Consider the following 22570-nt stretch of genomic DNA (forward strand, 5'->3'; position numbering starts at 1 on the left):
ACAATTCAAGGCTCATTAAAGTGAAACAAAACATTGTTATTTTCAGAGTTAAAAGATAAAATATTCTACTATATTTTACCTTTTTCATAAAAGAACTGTACATATCCCCTTAAACACACTATAAATAACATAAATATATACACAGTTATTTTAAAAATGAGAATCATACGGCATGTGCATTTCATATTCTGCTTCTTTACATAACTCTTTTATAGCTATCTACTAATGTCAATAAAAATAGAACTTCATGATCTTTTTAATGGATTAAAAGCACTGAAATGCAGAAATGTACTACAGTTTGCATAAATAATCTTCCGATTACTGAATATTTTGGTTGCTTTTATATATAATCTTGGCACATAAATTCCTATATTCTACAAAGGAATATTTTTAAAGCATTTTAGAGTAATGCATGTGAATTTCATTACACTCCATTAACTCTTTTAAAGATCCTAAATTGCCTATTTTTAAATAGTGTGCTTGTTCCCTATGGCGCAGAGCGGCAGAGTGGGAAGGGCTAGGGATGTGGAGACAGACCAGCTGAAGCTCAAGTTCACACTCCACTCTTAACTAAGGGCAGTTCCTTACCTTCTCTGAAATTGTAACAGTATCCCGTGCTTTTCAGGGTTTCATCAGAATTGGGTAAAATACAAAAATGTGAAAATTTAAAACTGTTCCAAGCATACAGCAGAAGCTCAACAAATGCTCAACTTCCTGTTACCATTTGCTACATTTGTAAAAGGGCTTGAAAGGGATATGTTTGCTCCTCTCCCTGCATCTCTGTGTGCCTGAACCTAAAATTAGTTAAATCACAGCCCTGCACTGCAAACCAGGACAAGTAATATCCTTAGCATACCTTCTCATGAAGATCATTAATCTCTTCAGTACACCCTGGGTAGAAAGCACAGAGCTTAACTAGGTGTAGTTCATTATCGGGAGTCATCAGGAGAAGATCGGCCGCCAGATTCCTATGCACATAACAAAAGAGGAAACTTCAATTAAGGAAAAACAAAATCTAAAAATATCACTTAGAACTATTTCAAAGGAAGAAAACCCTACCACCTCCCTTGATTGCTTCCACAAATGGTACTAATTTCCTACCTAATTATGAAAGTCTTCTAAATGTAGATGACAGAAACAGAAGGGCTATGAAGGAGAAATGTATTACGAAATTCCTGTAATTTTCAAAAAATCTAAATGAATCTTTCTATATTTGCATTTAATTTTGTTATTACAGAAGAATTCCCTAACCAAAGTATCTAAGGGCATTAGATATGTTCTTGGGAGTGAATTATAAAGCAAACTTCATGAAAGCTAATTCTCATCAGCTTTTGTTACACTTGCCAATTGCCCTGGATTAGCCAGCTCATTAAAACCAATTAGAATGCTTGGGTATTTAAAGTTTAGAAGTTTGGGTATTTTGCGTCTCTCTTAAACTTTAGGTGAAAATCAAGGATAGAAATGCAGTTTTCTGATTTACTTTTTAAAGATTCAATGAGTGGAATAAATCACTTAAAAATAAGGTATTTTAAAGTGTTGTACGGACTTCACAGCTTTACATTAAAAGTATTCTGTGTAATACCTTTTTTAAAAATCACTAGGTAAAGAGGTTTTGGTTGCATACATCAGAACTGAGAAAATGCTAACTTGCAAGGGTTCGAGATATTATTCAATTTTCAAGAAACTCACTGTATGACACATTCATAACCTGAGAATACGCAGTGTTTCAGATGTGCATTTCTGAAGGGCAGACTTCTGAGAGTAACAGGCTCCTTCACCTTCTTTGTGAAGCCTTCAGAAACATGTATCTTGGTCATTTATGTGAATAAATTATTTTTAAAACAGTAACAGATGTTTAATCCAGAATGTCGTGAGCAGAGAACAGGAATAGAGACAGTTCATGTGTGTCAAATATTCTATCATTGAGGAGCAGGTAAATCTCTGAGTGTTTTTACAAGCCTCAAATTAGGGCAATTCACCTGCTCTTGATAAAAAGTTTAAACGACTATGTTTTCTGATACCAACATGTACTAGCAGTATTCAGCTATGTCCATGAGAATACAGAAATGATCGTTTGCTTTTATAGTGCATAAACTTGCTATGTTAAAATTCTATTCAAACTTCTATGAACTACAGATGAAAGTCTGACTTTCTCACTGTAGAAGTATATCTTCATACACTGAAATTTATGGCAATGCCAGCTAATTTTATTCATTCTTTAGTGTAACTTCCTATTTATTGAAAATTCAGTATACCAGTTGGGGAAAATGCATATATGTAATGATACAGACCTACCAAATAATGTAACATCTTACATTTTGCTACCAGAACAGACATTTTCACTCGCTTAGCTACTACTGTTTTATATCTTAGAAAGTCACAATTCATACTTACACATGATTTAAGTATAAAATCGGGAGTGATTTTGTACCGAGGCTACAGGAACTGTTATTACTTTGTAGTTAGGTTTTATATGTTATAAATTCTATAAATGAACTAGCATTCTGTTAACCAATGAAGCCCAAACAGGTAATGATCATTTCTTAATACAGAGTTAATATTATAGAACTAAAATATAGCATGATTTCTTTAATTAGATGTTTTTATAAATCTAGATAATACCTGTATCCAACAGATGGAAAGCTAGAAAGAAAATGATTTTAAATATGAATACCATAGATAATATGCAACAAGAAACAAGAAGGAGACTTTTACCAGTAAATGTAAAAAAGGCAAAATATACTTGGTTTACAAAATCATGAACATCCTCTCAAAATTATGCAGCTGTCCAAATTTTACTTAAATTTCTGAACTCTAAGTAGCCATGATGATTACAGATTCCCCCTGGAAATAAACCTGATCAGCACCACATATTTTAGAATTTGAAGTTTATCCTAGTTCTTGGTGCAAGTATCTATGGACATAGAAGGGAACTTCTTGGGGCAGTTACAGGGAAATGGAAGTTTGTTTTATATGAAAAGCAACTAACACATATAGTCAGTTGAAAGATTTTTTTTAAACCTCACTTAAGTTGAATTTCTATTTCTGTTTTGCTATGTTGCACCTTCACCTAGGAAAAAGGAACGAATCACATTTTATTTAGATTAGGTGATGACTTTTAGTATGGAGTTGGTCACCCTGGTGAATAAACAATCTGAGTTAAACCTCATGCTTTGGGATGGGTCCAAGGCAAGTCATGGTAAGTACGTAACTGGCTGCTATCCTTTCCGACAGAGAGAAAAACATCTCCAAGGATGGTGGGCATTTAATAGATTTAAGCCTAAGGCTGATGGTGGGGTACTACTATCTTCAGGTTGGGGGAGGGAGCTCTCATATGAATGTAAGATATGGTAAAAATTCTAAAAACTCTGAGATTCCGTATTCACTATGAAGCCCCCAGATCTAGAAAATGAGAAGAGGAAAATGAGAAGTGTTTCTCTTTTGCTGACTTAGTCACACATTAAAGAGGGTATAGTGTGATAACAGCAATAGACTGGATGCTTGTATTACCCCCAACATTCATATACTGAAACCTAATCCCCAATATAATGGTATTTGGAAGTGGGACCGTTGGGACGTGATTAGGGCCTGAGGGCTAAGCCCTCACGAATGGGATTAGTGTCCTTACAAAAGAGGCCACAGAGGACTAGTTCACCCCTTCCACAAGTGAGCACAAGAAGATGGTCAATTATGACCCAGCAAGCCATTTCTCATCAGACCCCAAATCTGCCAGCATCCTGATCCTAAGATCTCACCCTTTAGAACTGTGAGAAATAAATTTCTGTTGTGTACAAGCCATCCAGTCTGTGGCATTTTGTTACAGCGGTCTGAACTAAGTAAGTTGCTAAGTGCAAACTTTGCAGCCAGTTTATGTAACCTCCGATCTTGGCTCAAGCACTTACTGAGATCTGAGGCAAATAACTATCTACTGCATAATATCTAGTAAGTTGTTACATGTAAAGTGCTTAGCACAGAGCTTGGCACACAGTATGCAGTGTGGAGGGGCTAGCCGGCTGTCACCATTATTAATACTTTTATCTGTAGGATTCAGCAGTGGAATCTGTATAGTCCTTCAAAGAGTGGTATGTGTGTGCACGGGGTGTACGTGGGAAGAGCTACGAGGCCTGATAAACAAGACTACTTAGAAACTCCTTGAGGTTTTAAGTACTTTGGGGAAAGAGAAGATAAAAGTCTAAAGTCATCTTTAGGTTGCTCCGTAACGAAGGACTGTCTGCGACGCAGATGGGATGAGAACTGCTTTCACCTGGACTTCCTGTCACTGCAGGGACCTTCCAGGGTCTATTTCTTAGAGTTGCTGCCCAAGTCTGGGGAAGTGGCCTGTTCCCAGTCTCCAGCTAAACCATCACTCTCCATTAAAAGTTACTATTCTCCCATTAGAAAAGTGATTTTATTTTCCAAACCTTAAACTATGAGAGAAGATCGGACAAGAATGAGTGTAGATACGTAGCATTTAAAGTGGAAATGTGTGGTCCTGATTATCTTAAGAAGAGCGCATTTATTCTCATGACGTTTTGTGTGCTTGAAAATATCATAGTTGCGACTGCCTTGCTTCAGAACGGGTCATGGTAGATTTCATTATTTAACCACTCTTACTTCATTGTCATAGCATGGTTCCCTCCCACAATCTTCCTTTTATTTAAAAAAAAAAAAAAAGCAGATGCTGTATCCTCCCAACACACATCAAATGTAACTTATAATATTTAAAAAATGTATTCCATCACTATAAGATCATTCTTCGAATTTAGAAATTCTTACCATGTTGGAATCATCATGCATTTTCTTGCCAACAGTTCCAGGGCATAGTGGGTTGCAGGTGCCGCAGACTCCCCTAGCACTGTGCCCACACAGACGGCCAACTCCAGTTCATTTCCACGAATCAGGTATGCCATAGCAAGCTTGCTCAATAAGAAAATAATTTCTTCAGTTTCAGAGATGCTGGATGGGATCATCACTCCCCACCCAGCTCATAAAGTAGCTAAAGTAGTATTAATCTACATTTTATAAAATACTGAATGTAATACTCCTATAAAGTACTTATGTAAGTATAAACACAATTTCCAGATGGAAAAGCTTATCTGATAAAGGGATGTACAGGAAGTTTTTGTAAGGTCAGAATTTAAGTTTAGAACCCTTAGTAATACGTTTATAACTAATAAATAACAGTCTACCTGCAATATCCTCAACATGTCCTTCAATCTCTATCACAAAACAATGTAAATTCTTAAAAGCTTCTTCAATAGTGCTCAATGATTATCAATTATCCCTTAAATATACTACATCTAAGGATATACGCATAACAGAAGCCATCTTTACTTAACACTTTTCTTATGAAAATACCTTAAAAACATAGCTTGCGAATAATATACTTGAAGTACGTTAAAAATAAGTACGTTGAGAAGTCAGGTATTCTGAGTCCCGGTCCAGAGATTTTTGTCCCTTTACCATACTACTGCTTGTCATGTAGGATGAAATACTTAAAGTCAGGTTGTTACCAACACGTATCTTGTGATAAAAAATAAATCGGAAAAAAATCCCATAGTCTATAGAGTTGGTGTGTGCTCGAGACGTGGAAGTCGAGGCTTGAAAAGCACACAAACTCAGATCTTGCACAGAAGTTGCCGTGTTTTTTCCACTAGAACACCATGACACATCTGAAGGGTTTTTCATCCACATGAACCAACGTGAAACGTACCTCAGTGTTATCGACAGCCAGCTGGCAGCAGGCAGCCAGCACTGCACGACCGTCCTGGAAATACCATTCTGACAATTCTTCACTGACTTTGTGGAGGAGTCTAGAAAACAGAGTGTACGTCCTCCAGGAACACAAGGATTCCATCATAAAGTGGACTAATGCTCTTTTATAACAAGTTGGCCAAATGATCCAATAGGATTTCATTTGATATCTCTGATTCAAGTATAAAGCCTGATTTTTGGTAAAAATCAATCAATCATCAATCGATCAATCAGGAAAGCAGTCTTAGCTGACCAATCAAACAATGGGCTTCTCCCCCACCGCCAATGTCAGAAGAAAAGCCTAATTCTCAAAATGTACTGTCCTACATCAAATCATTATAATTCAGCTACAGGGCAGTCAACCTTAGAAGAGCTATAGGTTGAGCTGAAACTTTTCAAAACGTAAGTGGTGACACAAGATATGGGTAGATCTTTACCATATCAAGTTTAAAATGGCAGAGAATAGGAGCAAAGAACCAGGAAGGAGCATGTTGGTCCCAACACATTATTTGCTTAATATATTATACTCCTTTTTTTTTTTTTTTTTTTTTTTTTTTTTTACTTGAGAAGCATCCTAAAAGTTTAAATATCCAATTTACTAGAGCAATAACAGAAGCCAATGGATATGACGTGGGAAAGCAGATTATTAGATTTTAAAAAGGTCAAAAGGCTGAAGAGTTCTAAAGTCTGTTTCTTTTAAAAACATACGTATCTGGATTTAAGGAGCCTAAATTTTATTCCCACCATTAATTCTGGGGTCTTGATTATGAACAGTGTCGGGTGACATTATCTACACTGACTTTACAGTGAAATGTTAATAAACAGCCCACCTACTTTCACTGCCCTTCCTCCCTAAACAGGTTTGATCAGTTTTTAAGTATTTAGGTGCTTTATTTGCCATCTCTCTCCTGAAATGCATTCTGCTTCCCTGGAAGCCATACAAAACGTGTGTGGGCTGCATCTACGTGCCAGACACTGTCCTGTTCACCTACGGAGTGGGACTACGGTGGGAAATACGGTGAGACAGCCAAGCCCCCTACGCAAAGAAAGATGAACTGCATGTCTCCCAAAGCCTCCTACAGGGGAGCCAACCATTAGACTATGACCCCACACAGAGAATAAAATGCTCACTCATTAAAGTCTTCCTTGTAGGTATCATCAGAATACGAAGATTCTTTAGGTGTAGAAACATGTAATGTCTGCATGTTTCCCTCACAAGCAGCCTGGAATTTAATGCAATCTTTAATTAATTTTAGCTAATTGCTGACAGCTGACCAATTTTAGAATATTATTTTGATCAAAGTACATTTGACCCTTGAACACTACGGGTCCACTTACATGCAGATTTTTTTCAATAAATACAGTACAATTCTGTAAACATATTTTTTCTTCCTTATGATTTTCTTAATAACATTTCTTTCCTCTAGTTTACTTTATCTTAATAATATAGTGTACAATCGACAACGTTGTCGGTAAAGATTCTGGTCAACAGGAGGCTATTAGTGGGTAAGTTCTGGGAGAGTCAAAAGTTACACTGGGATTTCTGACTGGGTGGGGGTTCAGTACCCCTGATCCCTGTGTTGTTCAAGGATCAACTGCTTACTCAAATCATGTCTGAAATTTATACAATTTGGAGATACCCTTAGAATTTGAAAAAAAAAAAAGTGAACTCCATTTGTAACAAGTTCATGGTTACTAGAAAAAGCTGTTTGACCATATAGGACATTCATCAGCAGACAAAAGTTCAGAGTTCAGGGATGCCTGTGTGTCTAAAGTACACTCGGTGTGACCAGATGGTGTGACTGCAGTGTGGACACAGCAGGTCGGGAGGTGGGCAGAAGCCAGCCCATCTGTGACTCTTGATCACGGGAAGGCGCATATGAGGGGTCAACAGTCTTCCTTCCACATGCCCACCCGCCAGGGTATGCTGTGCCTGTAATCGTGCAGTTGTACCTGTGCCACAAGCAGAGCTTCTTTAAGCTGACCTCTTGACATAAAGAAATCGACTAACTTTTTCACATCACCAATGGCTATGCAGTATGGAATGACATCGTCCTTGTCTTCCTGGATTAGCTGATCCGCTCTCCTAGTAAAGTAAGAACAATTTCTTTTATAATATATTAATTTCAAAGTTCTACGCGGGCCTAAGATGTCCTTAAATATCTGAAATATCTAAAACATTAATATTCAAAATATGGGGTAGACTTCATAAAGCCCTTTCGCATATCGCTTTTCTAAAAGCCTCAGATTTTATAGTCAAATCAGATACGAAAGACAAATAAAAGTTTTCTGCAATAAAATACCACAGATACTTGCCTTCTCTTAGAACACTACATATTTTCATATTTTTAAAATGCACTGAACATGTTAGGTCTTAAAGTGAAAGTAACTTATCTATTAAAACAAGCAATATATTTTTTGAAAATAAGTTGTAAACTAGGTATGTGTGATGGAATATCTAATTTCAGCTGGATTAATTAACTACGTGGGTGTCTGCTCCATTAAAGACAGGAGATTTTTAAATGTTTTAGTGAGCACAACAATGAATGGAGAGCTTCTAAATATAAGTAGCTTAAAATCATTCAAAAAGACAATTTAAGAGTATAAATATTGATAATAAGCTACAGAAATCTGAGTGCCCCAAGCAAGGTAGTTTAAAAAAATAATGCTTCTGCTATATGAGGGGAAGACAGGCTCCCTATCTCAGAGGTTATGAAGGGTATAGGTGTGTCTGCCTCTCTCCGTATCCTGTCTGTGTTTCTGTTTTCCTAAAGTCCCAGGAAGTTTTCAGTGACCAACCAAATTAATTCAACTCTTACAGTTTTGTTGAAAACTAATCTGGTCTACTTAACTTCTGCTGGCATTTGTGGTAAACTATGTTTCAATTGCCAATGTCTGGGTAGGTGCAGTAGACAGTGTCTGTTTGCCCAGTTCCAATTCAGAGGGTCACTGGTGTTCTCCCCAACAACTATGTTTTTAACCATGTGGCCCTGGTTTCCTTGTTACAGGAATAATATCCCCTTCCTAGGAACTAGGGCTGGGACACCACCAGTCAGCGTCTCTATATGGCTGGATCTGTATGACACAAACTTAGGAGTCGTGGGGAGACCATTTTCTGGCCACAATGTGAAGAAATGAGCAGAGAAAATCAGGTGTTGGTTCCCCAAAATAAATGAAATAGCTTTCGCTAAGGTTGAAACAAAATTGTTTTGTGAAATAAACAGCATCTGCTACCTTGACTTTATTAAAGTTTCAGTGGGAGGGTAACATTCACCACAGTGCAGTGAGGGTATAGGAACTTAAGAATTACTTGGGATTCTTAGAACTTAGGATGGGGAGCCTGGACCGTGGGGCTGCAGCCAGCCCGCTGATGAACTTATCACTGGGAAAGCAGGTGCCAGGGAGCAGTCTACTTTCCCATGGCAAATATGTTCGTTAATCCCTTTGCATTTCATGGTTAGCCTCTGACAGATCTGTATTTATACATGTGAGTTGCAGTGGATGTTGCTTCTAAATCACGTCCCATGAAAGAAAAATCACAACTTTTTAATGCCAGAAGCAAGGCAATCACTCATTAAATAGTACTCTACAGGCTTAGCACAGTGATTAGCACATAGTGAGCAATAACTAAATAAATATTCACTGAACAGAAATGAATGAATAGAAAACAGTAATATGGTGTGAGGTGAAATGTGTCCTCCCAAAAGATATATTGAAGTAGGAGGCCATGGTATCTGCAAATGTAACCTTATTTGGAAATACAGTCTTAGCCAGTGTAGTCAGTTTAGGGTAGACCCTCAATCTATTATGACTGGTGTCCTCCAAGAAAGAGAGAAATCTGGGCACAGACATACACAGGGCGGGTATCGGAGTGATGCATCCATGAGTTCGTGAGCACCAAGGACTGCCAGCAGCCACCAGAAGCTGGAGGAAAAGCATGGAACTGATGCTTTCTCAGAGCCTCCTGTAGGGACCAATCCTTCCAGCAACCTGAGATTGGCCTTCTAGCATCCAGAGCTGGAGGGAGCGATCCTCTGCTGTCCTAAGCTGACCAGTTCAGGGTACTTGGTTACAGCAGCCCTAAGAAACTAACCGTTCTCAGCAACAGTCTTCTTTGTCATCAGTACCTCCTCTGTATTCACGGGGAGGAGGTGGCACGGATTAGTGTCCCGAGGGAATTTCTGAGATTATTTTTAGAATAATATTCTGTGAACTTTTGGTCGCCTTCAGGAAAATATTACCAGTTATATTTCAATAGCAATATATATAATATTATATTAATATATATTATATTATATATAATATATAATATATGGTTATATATAATATATATGGTTATATATGGTTATATTATATATATTATATATTATATATATAATATAATTATATAATTAGGTTAACCATTAATATATTAACCAGTATGTTTACTGATCTGTCAGTTGTTCTACTGACATGGGAAAAATCTGCTTGCACTGTCTTTATCAGATGTCAGGTCAAATGCACCAAAATGACTTGTAACTGACTCATTTAATTTATTGTTAGCAGACATAAAATTCAGCTATTTTTAAAGACAGCATAAGAGTAAAAAAAAAATCTCAAAAGCTACCATCATATTTATATACTGATTCTATTTTAACATATTTTAAAATGTCTATTTGGACACAAGACTCTCTGCTTACCTCTGCATTAACTTCTTCCAGTATTTCACAGACACCCCTGGTGCAAGTGATAAGGCTTTGTCCCACTAGAACAGAGAGAGAGAAAGGCAAGAACATGTCTTTTTTTTAAGATTGCATTTATTTATTTGAGAGTGAGAGTGAGAGTGAGCACCAAGGAAGAGGAAGAGACAAGCAAGACTCTCGGCTGAGCAGGGAGCCCGATGCAGGGCTGGATTCCAGGACCCCGAGATCATGACCTGAGCCCAAGCCAGACTCTTAAGTGACTGAGCCCTGCAGGCCTCTAAACATCTATTTTGATTGTGCTAGATCTTAATGGAATTTTTTTTTTAATAAACACACATTTAGAATACAAGGTTTTAGTGTATTTTTAGACTGTTTGGATTTCCAGAAATCTTTTCATATCCTATCTGATGGATGCATTCCATAGACTATAAATATTACCACATTTTAAAGTAAAGTAAGATATGTAAATTGTATTATTTAACAGGTAAAATCCCAAACCGAGAGGTCGAGGGCAGAGTAAGGGGAGGGGAAGAGTAGTAACTAAAATACGTAGTTTGAAAAATATATTAATTCATCTTCTGACACAACACCATAGTAATTTGTTCTACAGCAATCTACATTCTACGTTCAAAAGAATACATACTGAAATTTTTATTGCACTGTCACTTCTGTTTAACAAATATGACATTTATTTCTATTTTATTCTTTCCTTATTTTTGATAAATTATATATTTATTGTCACTTCTTCCTTTATAGTTGATAATACAGGTCTTCCTATTTTTTTTTTTTAGGTCTTCATATTTTAAAATTAGACTGTTATTAAAGAAAATCATTGGGCAGCCTGGGTGACTCAGCGGTTTAGCGCTGCTTTTAGCCCAGGGCGTGACACCGGGGTCCCAGGATCGAGTCCCACATGGGGCTTCCTGCAGGGAGCCTGCTTCTCCCTCTCCCTGTGTCTCTGCCTCTCTCTTTCTGTGTCTCTTGTAAATAAATAAATAAAATCTTTTTTTAAAAATAAAGAAGATCATTGTTCGGTAAAGGCAAGAATGACAATTACATGGAAATACAGACTTCACTAAACTCAAAAGTCTAGAAGGGAAGTGAAGGTACAATATTCTGAAACATCACAACACCAATCTAAACTTCATATGATGTCTCTCCCCAACAGTAGAATTCTACTGCAATTAAGGCTAGAAAAATTGGTAATTAGCCTGAAAATGATAGGTTAAATTTTAAATAGGTAACTTTTTTTTTTTTTAGTTTTTATTTAAATTCCAGTTAGTTAACATACAGTGTAATATTAGTTTTGGGTGTACAAAATAGGTCATTTTTAATGCTTTGCTATTTGTAGTCATGTCACTTTTTTTGAAAAAAGTAATAAATATGCTCCTAGGAAATCTTGTTTTTATTATAGTAGAGCCAAATGGAAGAAAGAAGCTAAAGTGCATATTAACTTTGAAATCAAGATTTTTCTTTTTTTTTTTTTGAAATCAAGATTTTTCTATAAAAACATGTTTTGTAGGTGAAAAGATAAAATTTTTCCCTAACCTCATAGTATTAATCTCACAGAAACAGAAACTATGGAAGGAGGTGACCGTGAACAATTACAAGGACATTCTGATTTCTCAAGGATTTTAAGCATAGTTTTTTGCATCATTAAGAACATTGATGAAACTGCACAACAATAAAATTCTTAAGCTCCATTTAAGTAGATACCTTATTAAAGTTTAATAAGCTTAAACATAGCTTGAAAATATATACACCCAGATAGAAAACTCAGGAAGATGAAGAATTAGAGTTCTGCCAAAATTCATTTATTCTTTTTCTCTTTGACTTTTGATATATATTCTAAGAGTGACCTGTTAAATGGGTCACTTTTAAGACAAAACTTCTATTTCTTCAAAAGTCAAGTTTTTATACCGCCCCTAAACACTTTATAGTTTGCAATGCCTTTAAAAAATTTTTTAAATTTCTTTAGAAAAAGAGATTTTCTTTTTTTTCTCTTACAAAGAGAAAAGCATGCACAAGGGCAAGGGGGTGTGTAGGGGGCAGAGGGAGAGAGAGAATCTGACACAGGCTTCATGCTCAGCACAGAACCAGACGCAGGGCTCGATCCCACGACCCTGAGATCATGAGCCAAAATCAAGAGTCATACCCTGCACTGACTGAGTCACCCAGGCACCTCTTCCTTTTCAATAAAATTTTAAAATGACATTTTATCTTAGTCAAGCAGTAATTCATTATTTGTTTTTAGTGTGTGGGGGAATAAAAAGGTGAGTTTAATTTTATAATATTCTAATGTAATTTTATTGTTTATTTTATATTATTTATTAGTACACTTAATGACATGCTTTGTAATTATAAAGTTAGCTAACCTAGAGTTTTTCCAAATGATCAACTAGGCAATGAGACCATGCCATTCGATTTTTTTTTTTTTTTGGAGGAGTGGGAGATTTTTTCTTGAACATGGCTGTGCAGAAAAATGAAAAGCTTCATAAATTTGCACAAACTGAATACATTTAACTAAACCAGCACCCAGATCAAAAACCAGAAGCCCTTTCTCCCTTTTGTTCTATTTTATTTGCCACCCACTTTCCAGAAGAACCACTACCCTGAATTTTAATAGGATAGACTCATCTTGACCTTTTGGAGAACTCTGTTTTGTTGAATGAGTCCTCTACACAATCAAGATGTGCCTCACAAGCATCTTTCACCAGCTAATCCTCAGGGAAGACCCTTCTTCTGGCCAGTGTGGGGTCCAGTTACGACACAAGGGGAGCCCACTGTGAGCTAATCAGCCAACACGGATATCTTTGGGGTATCAAAGATCCTACCGGGCAGTGTTTCTCTAACTTTACCAAGCCTGTGAATACTGTGAAGGGCTTACAAAAGCACAGATCATCGGGCTACATCCCCAGGGTCTCTGATTCTTTAGGTCTAGGGGTAATGCACGTCTAGCACGTTCCCAAGGAACGCGGATGCTGCCACCCAGGGGGTCTCACTTTGATAAGCAGTGCCCTCAGGTAGATACCTACCAGCAGACGGGCAGAGAAGCATATAAAGCTGGAAAAGATAAACTTCACATTTAGCATTTCACCAATACTTAAGACTACTTTGTCGAAGTCGTTGATGTTTGCACTTTACCTCTCCAAGTCCAACCATCAGTTCACAGTATCTCTGAATTTGTCCTAATCTCAAATGTATGTCAGCAGCTTCCCTCAGCCTCTCCTCTTTGGTGGGGACACCAATTCCACCACCAAATTTAGACATCTTGACTGTTGTCAATTCTTGGGCTTCAGACTGGTTAAACAGAAAATAACATTTCCTAAATTTTGTTATACAAGAGCTGGTGATAACAGATGATTATAAAAGCATGACAGGGGCACATATTTTAAAAGCATGTAGCACTGGAAATTAAATATTTTTAAAAATCAGTATTTTTTCTCTATAAAATATGATACTTCCTCCACTATAATATTCTGGTGTGGGTGCAGGGTAAAGACTAGTTGGGTCGGGTGTGGGCAGACAGGCTAAATCCCACTGTCCTTAAAACTCACCAGGTGTGGTTATAGTCCAGGGTCTAAAATGTCATGAGTGATAAAGTGATATGTAAGTACTGGAAGAAAAAATATAAAAGTCTGGAATAAACATTAAAAATGATAGGCTCAGTCTAATTGGCTCCTGTTCTGTCAGGAGGTAAGACCTGTAGTCGTTAGGTGGGGTTGTGACTACAGAAAATACTCCTTTATGAAAATAACTGTTTTGTGGGACCTTCAAATCCACACCTCTGGCACAGTTCTCATGCTCTCCCAATCACGTTAAGCATGGATATTTTATTGCAAATATAAGTGCTATTTCCTCTTTCTCATCCCAGCTCTGGTTTGTTGGTACGGGGTATCACTCCAGGTATGAGGTAACTGGTGATTTTGTAATGGAATTTAATAAGAGCTCTAATACGGCCAGTTTTAATAAAACATATCCCAGAATATAGTCTTTCAGGCCTCTGAGACTAAAATCAGAGTGGTCCAAATGTCACGGTTATTTGGTAATAGGGTAAAGCATTTCAAGTAGTTCCAAGTGACCTTTGAAAAATTTCACGAGATTCAACGTAGGGAAACCATGACTGCCTTAACTAGTCTCAAATAATTCAGACTCTCAAAAAAAAAATAATTCAGACTCTCATAATTGGTTTTTACTGATGACTTATCTCCTCAGCGTTCACTTACTTCAGTCTACTAACTCTAATTATAGAAATCTTCCAGAATAATGTTTATATTTTAACAACGAAAAGGCAAAAATAATTCTGCTTGGGGACAGGATACCTGCATACTTGACTTACCGTTCTAAATTTAATCAGATGTTTCAAATGCATTATTCCTTTACAGTAGTTTTGAGGAAGCAAGCTGTCGTCCTGCCCTCTTATCACAGCGACTAAATTCCATAAATTGTCACTGCCACCTGGAGGCTAAAAAGGTTGATACAGAATAACCAAAGATAAAATAAATGAATTATTTAAAAACCCCCAGAATTTTGCATCTTCAAAAATATGATGAGGCATATCTAAGTTGAAAGATTAACGAAATAATAACTGTATTTCATTTATTGTTTCTGGTTTCCATTTGCTTTCTCACTCTGCACCAACTATGTTCAGAGGGACCCGCTGAGTTGGGGTGATACATGTAAATATGTGATAATGACAATGGTTGTAATGACTCATTTTTGACTACAGGGAAAATGTTCATATTTAATTCCTATAATAAATACTCACAGATAAACATTCTGAAAACCATCTTAGTTTTTTTGCTCGAGGATTACCAGTTAGTTTCTCTATTTCGTGTTTAATATCTCTTGATACTTTACCACACAATAGAGGAGGAGTGCCTTGTTCTATGGCATGATCTAAAGAACAGACATAATTCAGTGAGAAAGGATTGCTTATAAGATACTATTTAAAAATAAAATCTAATACATGCACATTTTCAATACCAGTGTTCCCGATAATTTCTTCCCAAGATCTGTCTGCCAGAATATTTATTTGTAAAGGAGTGATTAGAGGTGTTAATGACCAGAGTCTCACTGTAGAATCACGGGAGCAGGAGGCCATGGTGAAGGGGCGGCGGGGATGACATGTTAAACCTGATGGAAAAAATAAACCTATTTTAACTAAAGTAAACACCAAAAAATATTATTTATCTACAGGTACCTCATAACACTTCTACAGAATTGAAGTTATAAGGAAGAGTTTTGAAACGGCATTTTCATTTTGGCTGAAAACGACATAAGAATAGAGTATATTACTTAGCATATTCTATAAATATGAACACAAAATTGAATAATGATTAGCGAATGGTCCTGGATGAAAATGTTGAAATTACATTACAGTTGGGTCAGCAGTGAGCAGACTGTCACACCCGTGGAGTACATGGTAATCTGTGAGGTAATGGTGGATGGACAGAGGTTCTAATTATAAGAAGAGAGTTGGGACTTTCCAGTTTAGGACATCCAGCAACAGGATTCTCTCCCACACTCAGCCCCCTCTGCCTCAACTGAAAGGCCACTGAGGTCAAGTATATGGACACAAGTGGCTAGACTAGGGTCACTTTCTCCTGAACCATTTTTGCATTCTTAATTCACCTACTTGTGCCCATCAAGATTTGGGTCGTCATATGAAAGCGACACGCAGAAGACAAGAAATCGGATTTCCATACCCAGCTCAATCGTATTTAAAGACTTAGTTTCACATAAAAAAGCAAAACGTTGTCCTAACTATACAACAGTAGAGATACAGTAATGGGGAGATAAGTTACATCTACTTTATCACGGATTTCCTGTTTTACAACTTCCTTCTGAGTGATGATAAAGGGCGGGAGAAAAATCCAAGCCATGTGCGTCTGCATGCATATGTGTGTGTGTGTGTGTGTGTGTGTACACACAGAAACACAATAGTTGGTTGACATTTTGGGTTATCATCTGTATATTCTGATATTTCAATAATAAACAACCACACAGTTTCTAATAAGAAAAATGTTATTTTAAAATGAAACACTGTAAGGTTTCTTTAAAAATACTGTATGTCTTAGAAATTATAAACTTCATTAATACAGTAAAATTTAAAAATGCGTGAAAAACACTTTACCATATACATCTGCACCATGATCATAAACAGTATCCAAACAAGTTCCTTCTCGAGTGTCCCATACTTTTATAGTGTAGTCCCAGCTGCCAGACACGAGGAGATATGGAATCTCAGTATTCCACATTAATCCCCTCACAGGTGCAGTGTGGCCACTAAGAATGTTTATGCAAGCATCTTGAGTGTAATCCCAGATTCGAACAGAACTGAAAACAGAATATTATGTATATTATGTATAAAATACCATTCAGGTTATAATTTGTCTAAAGTATGGACACATTCTTAGTGGCGCACAACAATGATTTCTCAGTATATCCAAAGGGCATTTTAAGATTCATGATACGTTACGATTCTTTTCTTTATAGCAGATGAAAATGAACAATTAACTACGCCAGAGCTAGCCTATTTCAATAGATTTTCCCCCTACTTTAACTGGTCCTTTACAACTGATAATAAATCTATTATTTCACAATTTATTTACTTAAAAGGTTCTTTCTTAAAGTGAAATAGAGAAGGCCAAGAAATTACTAATAATAGGGATACAATAATTTAATGATACACATTATTTGTAAATCATGAAAACATAGCATGCATGATGATGGGTATTATTTGAATAATCAATTCATCTTTATGTTCTTATCAAAGAGTAAATCATTCCTTCATGTTTTGGTCAATAAAATAAGTTGGTTAGTAGGTGTAAAATCACTCTAAAATCAAGTACAAAACTTAAATATAAATGGATTCATGATATTACTTGAATCTACCAATTGTACAAAGTACAAATGCTACTGAAATAATAATTTGAACTCAAAATCAATTTAAGGCCTCCAAATGCCAACTTCGCCTGAACAATTCATAATAATTTTTAGTTGCAGATTTATATCAATCTTACAATGCCAAAATATTAATACTTCAAAGGTTATATTATGAAAGAGATACATTATATATATATTTAATTTCTTTAAGGCATATTTATTTATGCCTTCTATAAAGATTTCCTTCTTTTTCTTTTCCCTTACGCAGCACAGGACAATATATCCAGGCATATCACAACCTAATTTTGTGCTAATTCCTGTTAGCCTTGAAGTTATTTTGGTTGATATCATACTTTCATAATGTTAAAGTGACATGTATCAAAATACTTTAATGTTATCATAAGGGGCGCTCACAGGTGTTCTTGCTTTATGACATAATTTAGATTAGGCAAACATCAGGCTAACATCATAATTATATTTTATAGTCAAACATAAGAAAAGCATTATATACCCCATTGTACATAAGCATATTTAAAGGTGCTAGGCAGCATGTTATTACCTATATAGTCATATTAAGGAACTAATAAACAGAATTTACAAAAGATTTTCAAGTTTCATCCTCATAATTAAGTAAAATGTTTGCTATCTTTTTGACAAATATTTCTTAGACAATGGCTGAATATCATACTTTTTTTTTTTTCATGTAGCAATAGAATTCAGATACTGAAGTCCATGTTAACAGAGAACAATCTCATAAGTCAACTCATTCACTTGGACATGATAACCTTACTGTATTTTTTCCAGTGATAACCCACAGAAATCTGACCATTGCTTTTCTTAGGAAATTTGGATGGATGCCAAAGTTTCAAGATGAAAACAGTCAATTATTCAATATTAAACTTCTGGCTACTGTATACTATGATTTCTATCTGCATAAAGTAAGATTTCTCTTATCTAAATTTATCTCATATTCAAATACGGACCAAACTGAATTATGCAAAATCTATCCTGTTTGAATATAAAATATAGACAAGATTTCAGGAACTTTTTCACAAAACCAGAAAAAAAAAAAAGGTTAAATCACTCTCATTTCTAAATAAATTCTCTTCATGCTAAAATATGATCATCTTATTTCCTATTCTTAATGAAAAGAGAGTAGGACTGTTTTCCATATTAAATATCAGGACATTACTAAAAATAAACTCTTCTCTATATTTTACAGAGATTTGTTCATTTCAGGGTTTTTTTTTTCCCCTTTCCAAACCGATCCTTTTGAAATTTTTGTTTCTCTTAACTCTGTTGCTAATAAGACAGAAATAAGCATCCATAGTAAGCAAAACGAGGAAATAGAAATCATGAATAAGATGATAATATAAGCATGGCAAGATTTAATTTACTATGGTTAAATGTAATTAGGTAACTGTTAATTGCCTGTACATCTTTGTTATGTACATACTTAAAATCTTTCCATCCCTAAGTTGGATCATATAAATATATGCATTTCTAGAAGATTATAAGCTTATGATTTTAAGGACTAAAAATTAGAATCCAAAAAATACATACCCATCATCAGAACCACTGCAAAGTATGCCCTCGCTCAGAGGAGACCATTTAACGTGGAACACTTTTGCAGTGTGCCCACTAAATACTTTCAGTGGTTGATCAGAGCTGGTGGCTACATAATAGACACGAACATTTTTATCTTCACAGCCAGTAGCTATCATGTCTCTGAAATATCGTCAATGGCACAGTAAAACATGAAAAAAATGATATTTGTTACTGATAATTTTAAAATATACCCAGTTCTAATTTCTAAAACTAAAATTTTTTGCTTCCTTAATGAAGTTAGACCTAAAACACGTAAGTAAAAACCATTATTCTCAGAAACTGCCCTAGTGCAAAGTTTTTTTTATCTTCTCTTTTAATCAGTTGCATTTTTAAGTTTTCAATCTTAGATCAGAGGTAATGGAATTCCTATTTCTATAAGTTCTTTTTTTTAAATGTCCAGATTCAAAACTTCTTGAATATTTCTCACATCTTTATATTTCATACCGTAGGTCTTAACAAGGGTCTCCAATGGTGAGTAACTGAGATCTGCTTCCTCACTGGTAAGCAAATTATTAATCACTACATGCCCTGACCACTGGTAAATTTTTTCTGTGGCATGAATACAAATAGCAGTGCTTCCCCTGAAGGATGCTGGAACGTCTGCCCACAGACCAGGGTTGTCCCATCCGACAGAAAGTCACAGTCCTGGTTTCCCCATTGTCTTTGGTGGCTGCACCAGTTTGAGACACTTTAACTCTATGTTCCAACCAAGGATCTTCTGTAAATATGCATGGCTATGATCTTTTAATGATCTTTGTCTGTTATACTCAAGAAAATGAGAGTAAATTAAGCAACCATGTATATCCATCTGTATATTCATCTACAACCCAAGTGGTCATACATGGAACACTGTTCCAAATGGACTTGGGAGGAGTAGAGTGGGCCTGTGGGTATCACGGGGCAACAGTGTCCCTGAGGAATGTTAACAACCATACAAACAGGCTCCATGCTCCAAACAGAAGTTACACTTTGGATACAACTGTTCTCACAACCTTCCTCAAACTTCAAATTGTTGATTTCTGCCAAGTGGGTTGTAGTAATTGCATTTATTTAAGGCCACATGCATAAATACACCGGTTTGCAACCTGGCCTGCCAATCTGTAAATGTGCATATTACATCTAAGTCCCACTGATAAATGGGCCAGTTTCTACATGTGGGAAAACATTCTTTGCATATTACAAATATTTACATGTACACGAGTATGTTTTTGCATACGTGTATATGGATACATGATATAAAATCTTAACAAATTATAAACATTCAAGGAATGCATGTACAGCTATCCAAATTATAAATTCAGAGATATATTATGCAGTCAAATGCTCTACCCCTGAGCTATACCCCCTCACAGATATATTATGAATAAATGTTTACAAGTTCAAAATATTTTTCACGTTATCTCCTAAAGGGCTACATAAAATAATGGATACTGCTATTAGAATATTTTTAAAAGGCTTTTAAAAATAAAAATGAAATTTATTAGGTACACTTGGTAGTAAGCATAAAAGTTAACTATAAAGGACTTTTTTAAAAAACAACAAAACAAATTAATGTCTAGTTTTTATTTCAACTCATCAAATGCTTAACCCATAAAACAGAAAAATAAGAATGCGGAACTGTTCTGTTGGTCAGATACAAGATGACTTCTATCTATTGTGTATTGAAGAAATAATTTTTAAACATCTACTTTGCTCTAGGCACAATGAGGGTTAGCAGCACAGTGTTTTTTGCTAAGAATATACTGCTAAAAATAGATAACTCAGTTGCTGATCTCAAGGAGATAACATTTTAGAGGGTGAGACAGCCAATTTCTTACTAAAATTGTGGTTTTTAAGATTATATGTATTTATTACTCATGTGGTCAATATTTATGTACTCTTCCAATATCCATCTTATATTTCCTCTGTCTCCTCCCTGGTAACCATCAGTTTGTTCTTTATAGCTAAGTTTGTTTCTTGGTTTGCCTTGCTCCCTCTCTTTTAGCAAAATAGCATTTTGCTATTTTGCTTAGCATTATACTCTCTAGCTCCATCCATGTTGAATATTCCATTGTATTTATATATACACACCACATCTTCACCACCCAATCATTTTAACTATATTTGTTCTTCCAACCCATGAGCATGGAATGCCTTTCCATTTCTTTATGTTCAATTTCTTGCATTAGAGTTTTATAGTTTTCAGAGTACAGGTCTTTCACCTCTTTGGTTAATTTTATTACTAGACATTTTTTTGTTTTTGGTGGAATTATAAATGGGACTGTTTTCTTAATTTCACTTTCTGAAGCTAAATTATCAGTGCATAGAAGTGCAAGATTTCTGTACCATGATTCTGTATCCTGCAACTTTACTGAATTCATTTATCAGTTCTAGTAGCTTTTTTGGTGGAGTCCTTAGGATTTTCTATATAGAGGATCATGTCATTTGCATATAGTGAGGGTTTTACTTCTTCCTTGCTGATCTGGATGCCTTTTATTTCATTATGCTGTCCCTGCTGTAGCCAGGACTTCCAGTAACATGCTGAATAAAAGTGGTGAGAGTGGACATCCTTGTCTTGTTCCTGACCTTACAGGAAAAGTTCTAAGTTTTTCACCACTGAGTATGATGTTGGCTGTGGGTTATTCCTATGAGGCCTTTGTTACAGCAAGATATGTTCCATATAGATGTACTTTGCAGAGGGACTTCCCTGTTGGGCTCCTAAGATTTTGCATTTTATCCTACAATCACTGTAAGCAATGGAATGGTACACTCAGATCTGGTTGTTAAATTCTCTGACTTCAACATAGAGAAGGTTAGGTGGGAGATAAGGAAGTAGTGACAAAGAATGTGAATCCTAGAATCGATTTAGAAGTCTTTTGACGAAGTCCAAAAGCAAAGTATTACTGGTTTATGGCAGGGGAGGGGAGTGGTTGGAAAAGAATAACTAGATAGATGATATCACAGGAACTGATAGCCGACTGGAAACAGAAATTGGGGGGATGATAAGGTATAAAAGAGGCCAAGGATTTTGGCTTCAGCAGCTCTGTTGTGAACATTATCAGGCCACTGAGATGGGGAATCCGGCAAGGAGGAGCTGGAGCTGGGCATGAGCTCACTTTGCATAAAACCTCTGTGTTAGAAGTTCTTCTCTATTTACTGAAAGACATCCTTTTGTATGTGATTTGACTCAGAATACAAATATGATAAGGTTTTAATATTTTAGTATGGATATTTTCCACTTGCAAGACAGAAAAGCATCATTTCTCGTTATTTTCACAGTATCTCAAGAAAGTGAATTTTTTAAGTATAATTTATATACCATACAGAGAAGTTTGAAATGTAAGATTCTTGGAAGTGTAGTGACTTAAAGGATCAATTTCAGTGAAGGCTTGACTTGGATTAATTTTTAAATCTGAGCTGATTTTTACATGGTAAATACTAGGCTCGAAAGCAAGGATGACCTTTCAAAACTATGCACATAAGTTCTATATTTTAGGAAATCATCCATTCCCAAGGCATTAGCATTATTGGGCAGCAATAGAAAGTCATGGTGGACGACTGGAGAGATTCCTAAAAGGGTTTAGGGAAAGGACTGCACTTCCATGGTAGAAGCCACATGCAGATTGGACTTAATTTCCATTTTTTATTAGTTAGTTCTA

General features: G+C 35.9%; 1 protein-coding gene across 7 annotated transcripts in view; it reads right to left on the minus strand.

The window, feature by feature from the left end:
• The window catches only part of WDR17 (WD repeat domain 17), a 113043-nt gene that overhangs the window by 19900 nt on the left and 70573 nt on the right, over positions 1 to 22570 (minus strand). For 4 of the 7 annotated variants that reach the window (XM_049094907.1, XM_025434037.3, XM_035699755.2 and 1 more), the window contains 13 exons: positions 18888 to 19052; positions 16573 to 16775; positions 15423 to 15572; positions 15205 to 15335; positions 14776 to 14901; positions 13581 to 13736; positions 10434 to 10498; positions 7708 to 7840; positions 6886 to 6977; positions 5714 to 5834; positions 4777 to 4916; positions 2623 to 2643; positions 857 to 968 (listed from right to left, as the gene is read on the minus strand). In XM_049094907.1, coding sequence (XP_048950864.1) covers positions 857 to 968; positions 2623 to 2643; positions 4777 to 4916; positions 5714 to 5834; positions 6886 to 6977; positions 7708 to 7840; positions 10434 to 10498; positions 13581 to 13736; positions 14776 to 14901; positions 15205 to 15335; positions 15423 to 15572; positions 16573 to 16775; positions 18888 to 19052 — 1615 coding nt within the window. The remainder of the gene's footprint in view (positions 1 to 856; positions 969 to 2622; positions 2644 to 4776; positions 4917 to 5713; positions 5835 to 6885; positions 6978 to 7707; positions 7841 to 10433; positions 10499 to 13580; positions 13737 to 14775; positions 14902 to 15204; positions 15336 to 15422; positions 15573 to 16572; positions 16776 to 18887; positions 19053 to 22570) is intronic. The other 3 variants (XM_025434041.3, XM_025434042.3, XM_035699754.2) reach the window with 3 other exon arrangements.

This window comes from Canis lupus, chromosome 16 (genome assembly GCF_003254725.2).
Source record: "Canis lupus dingo isolate Sandy chromosome 16, ASM325472v2, whole genome shotgun sequence".
Taxonomy (NCBI): domain Eukaryota; kingdom Metazoa; phylum Chordata; class Mammalia; order Carnivora; family Canidae; genus Canis; species Canis lupus.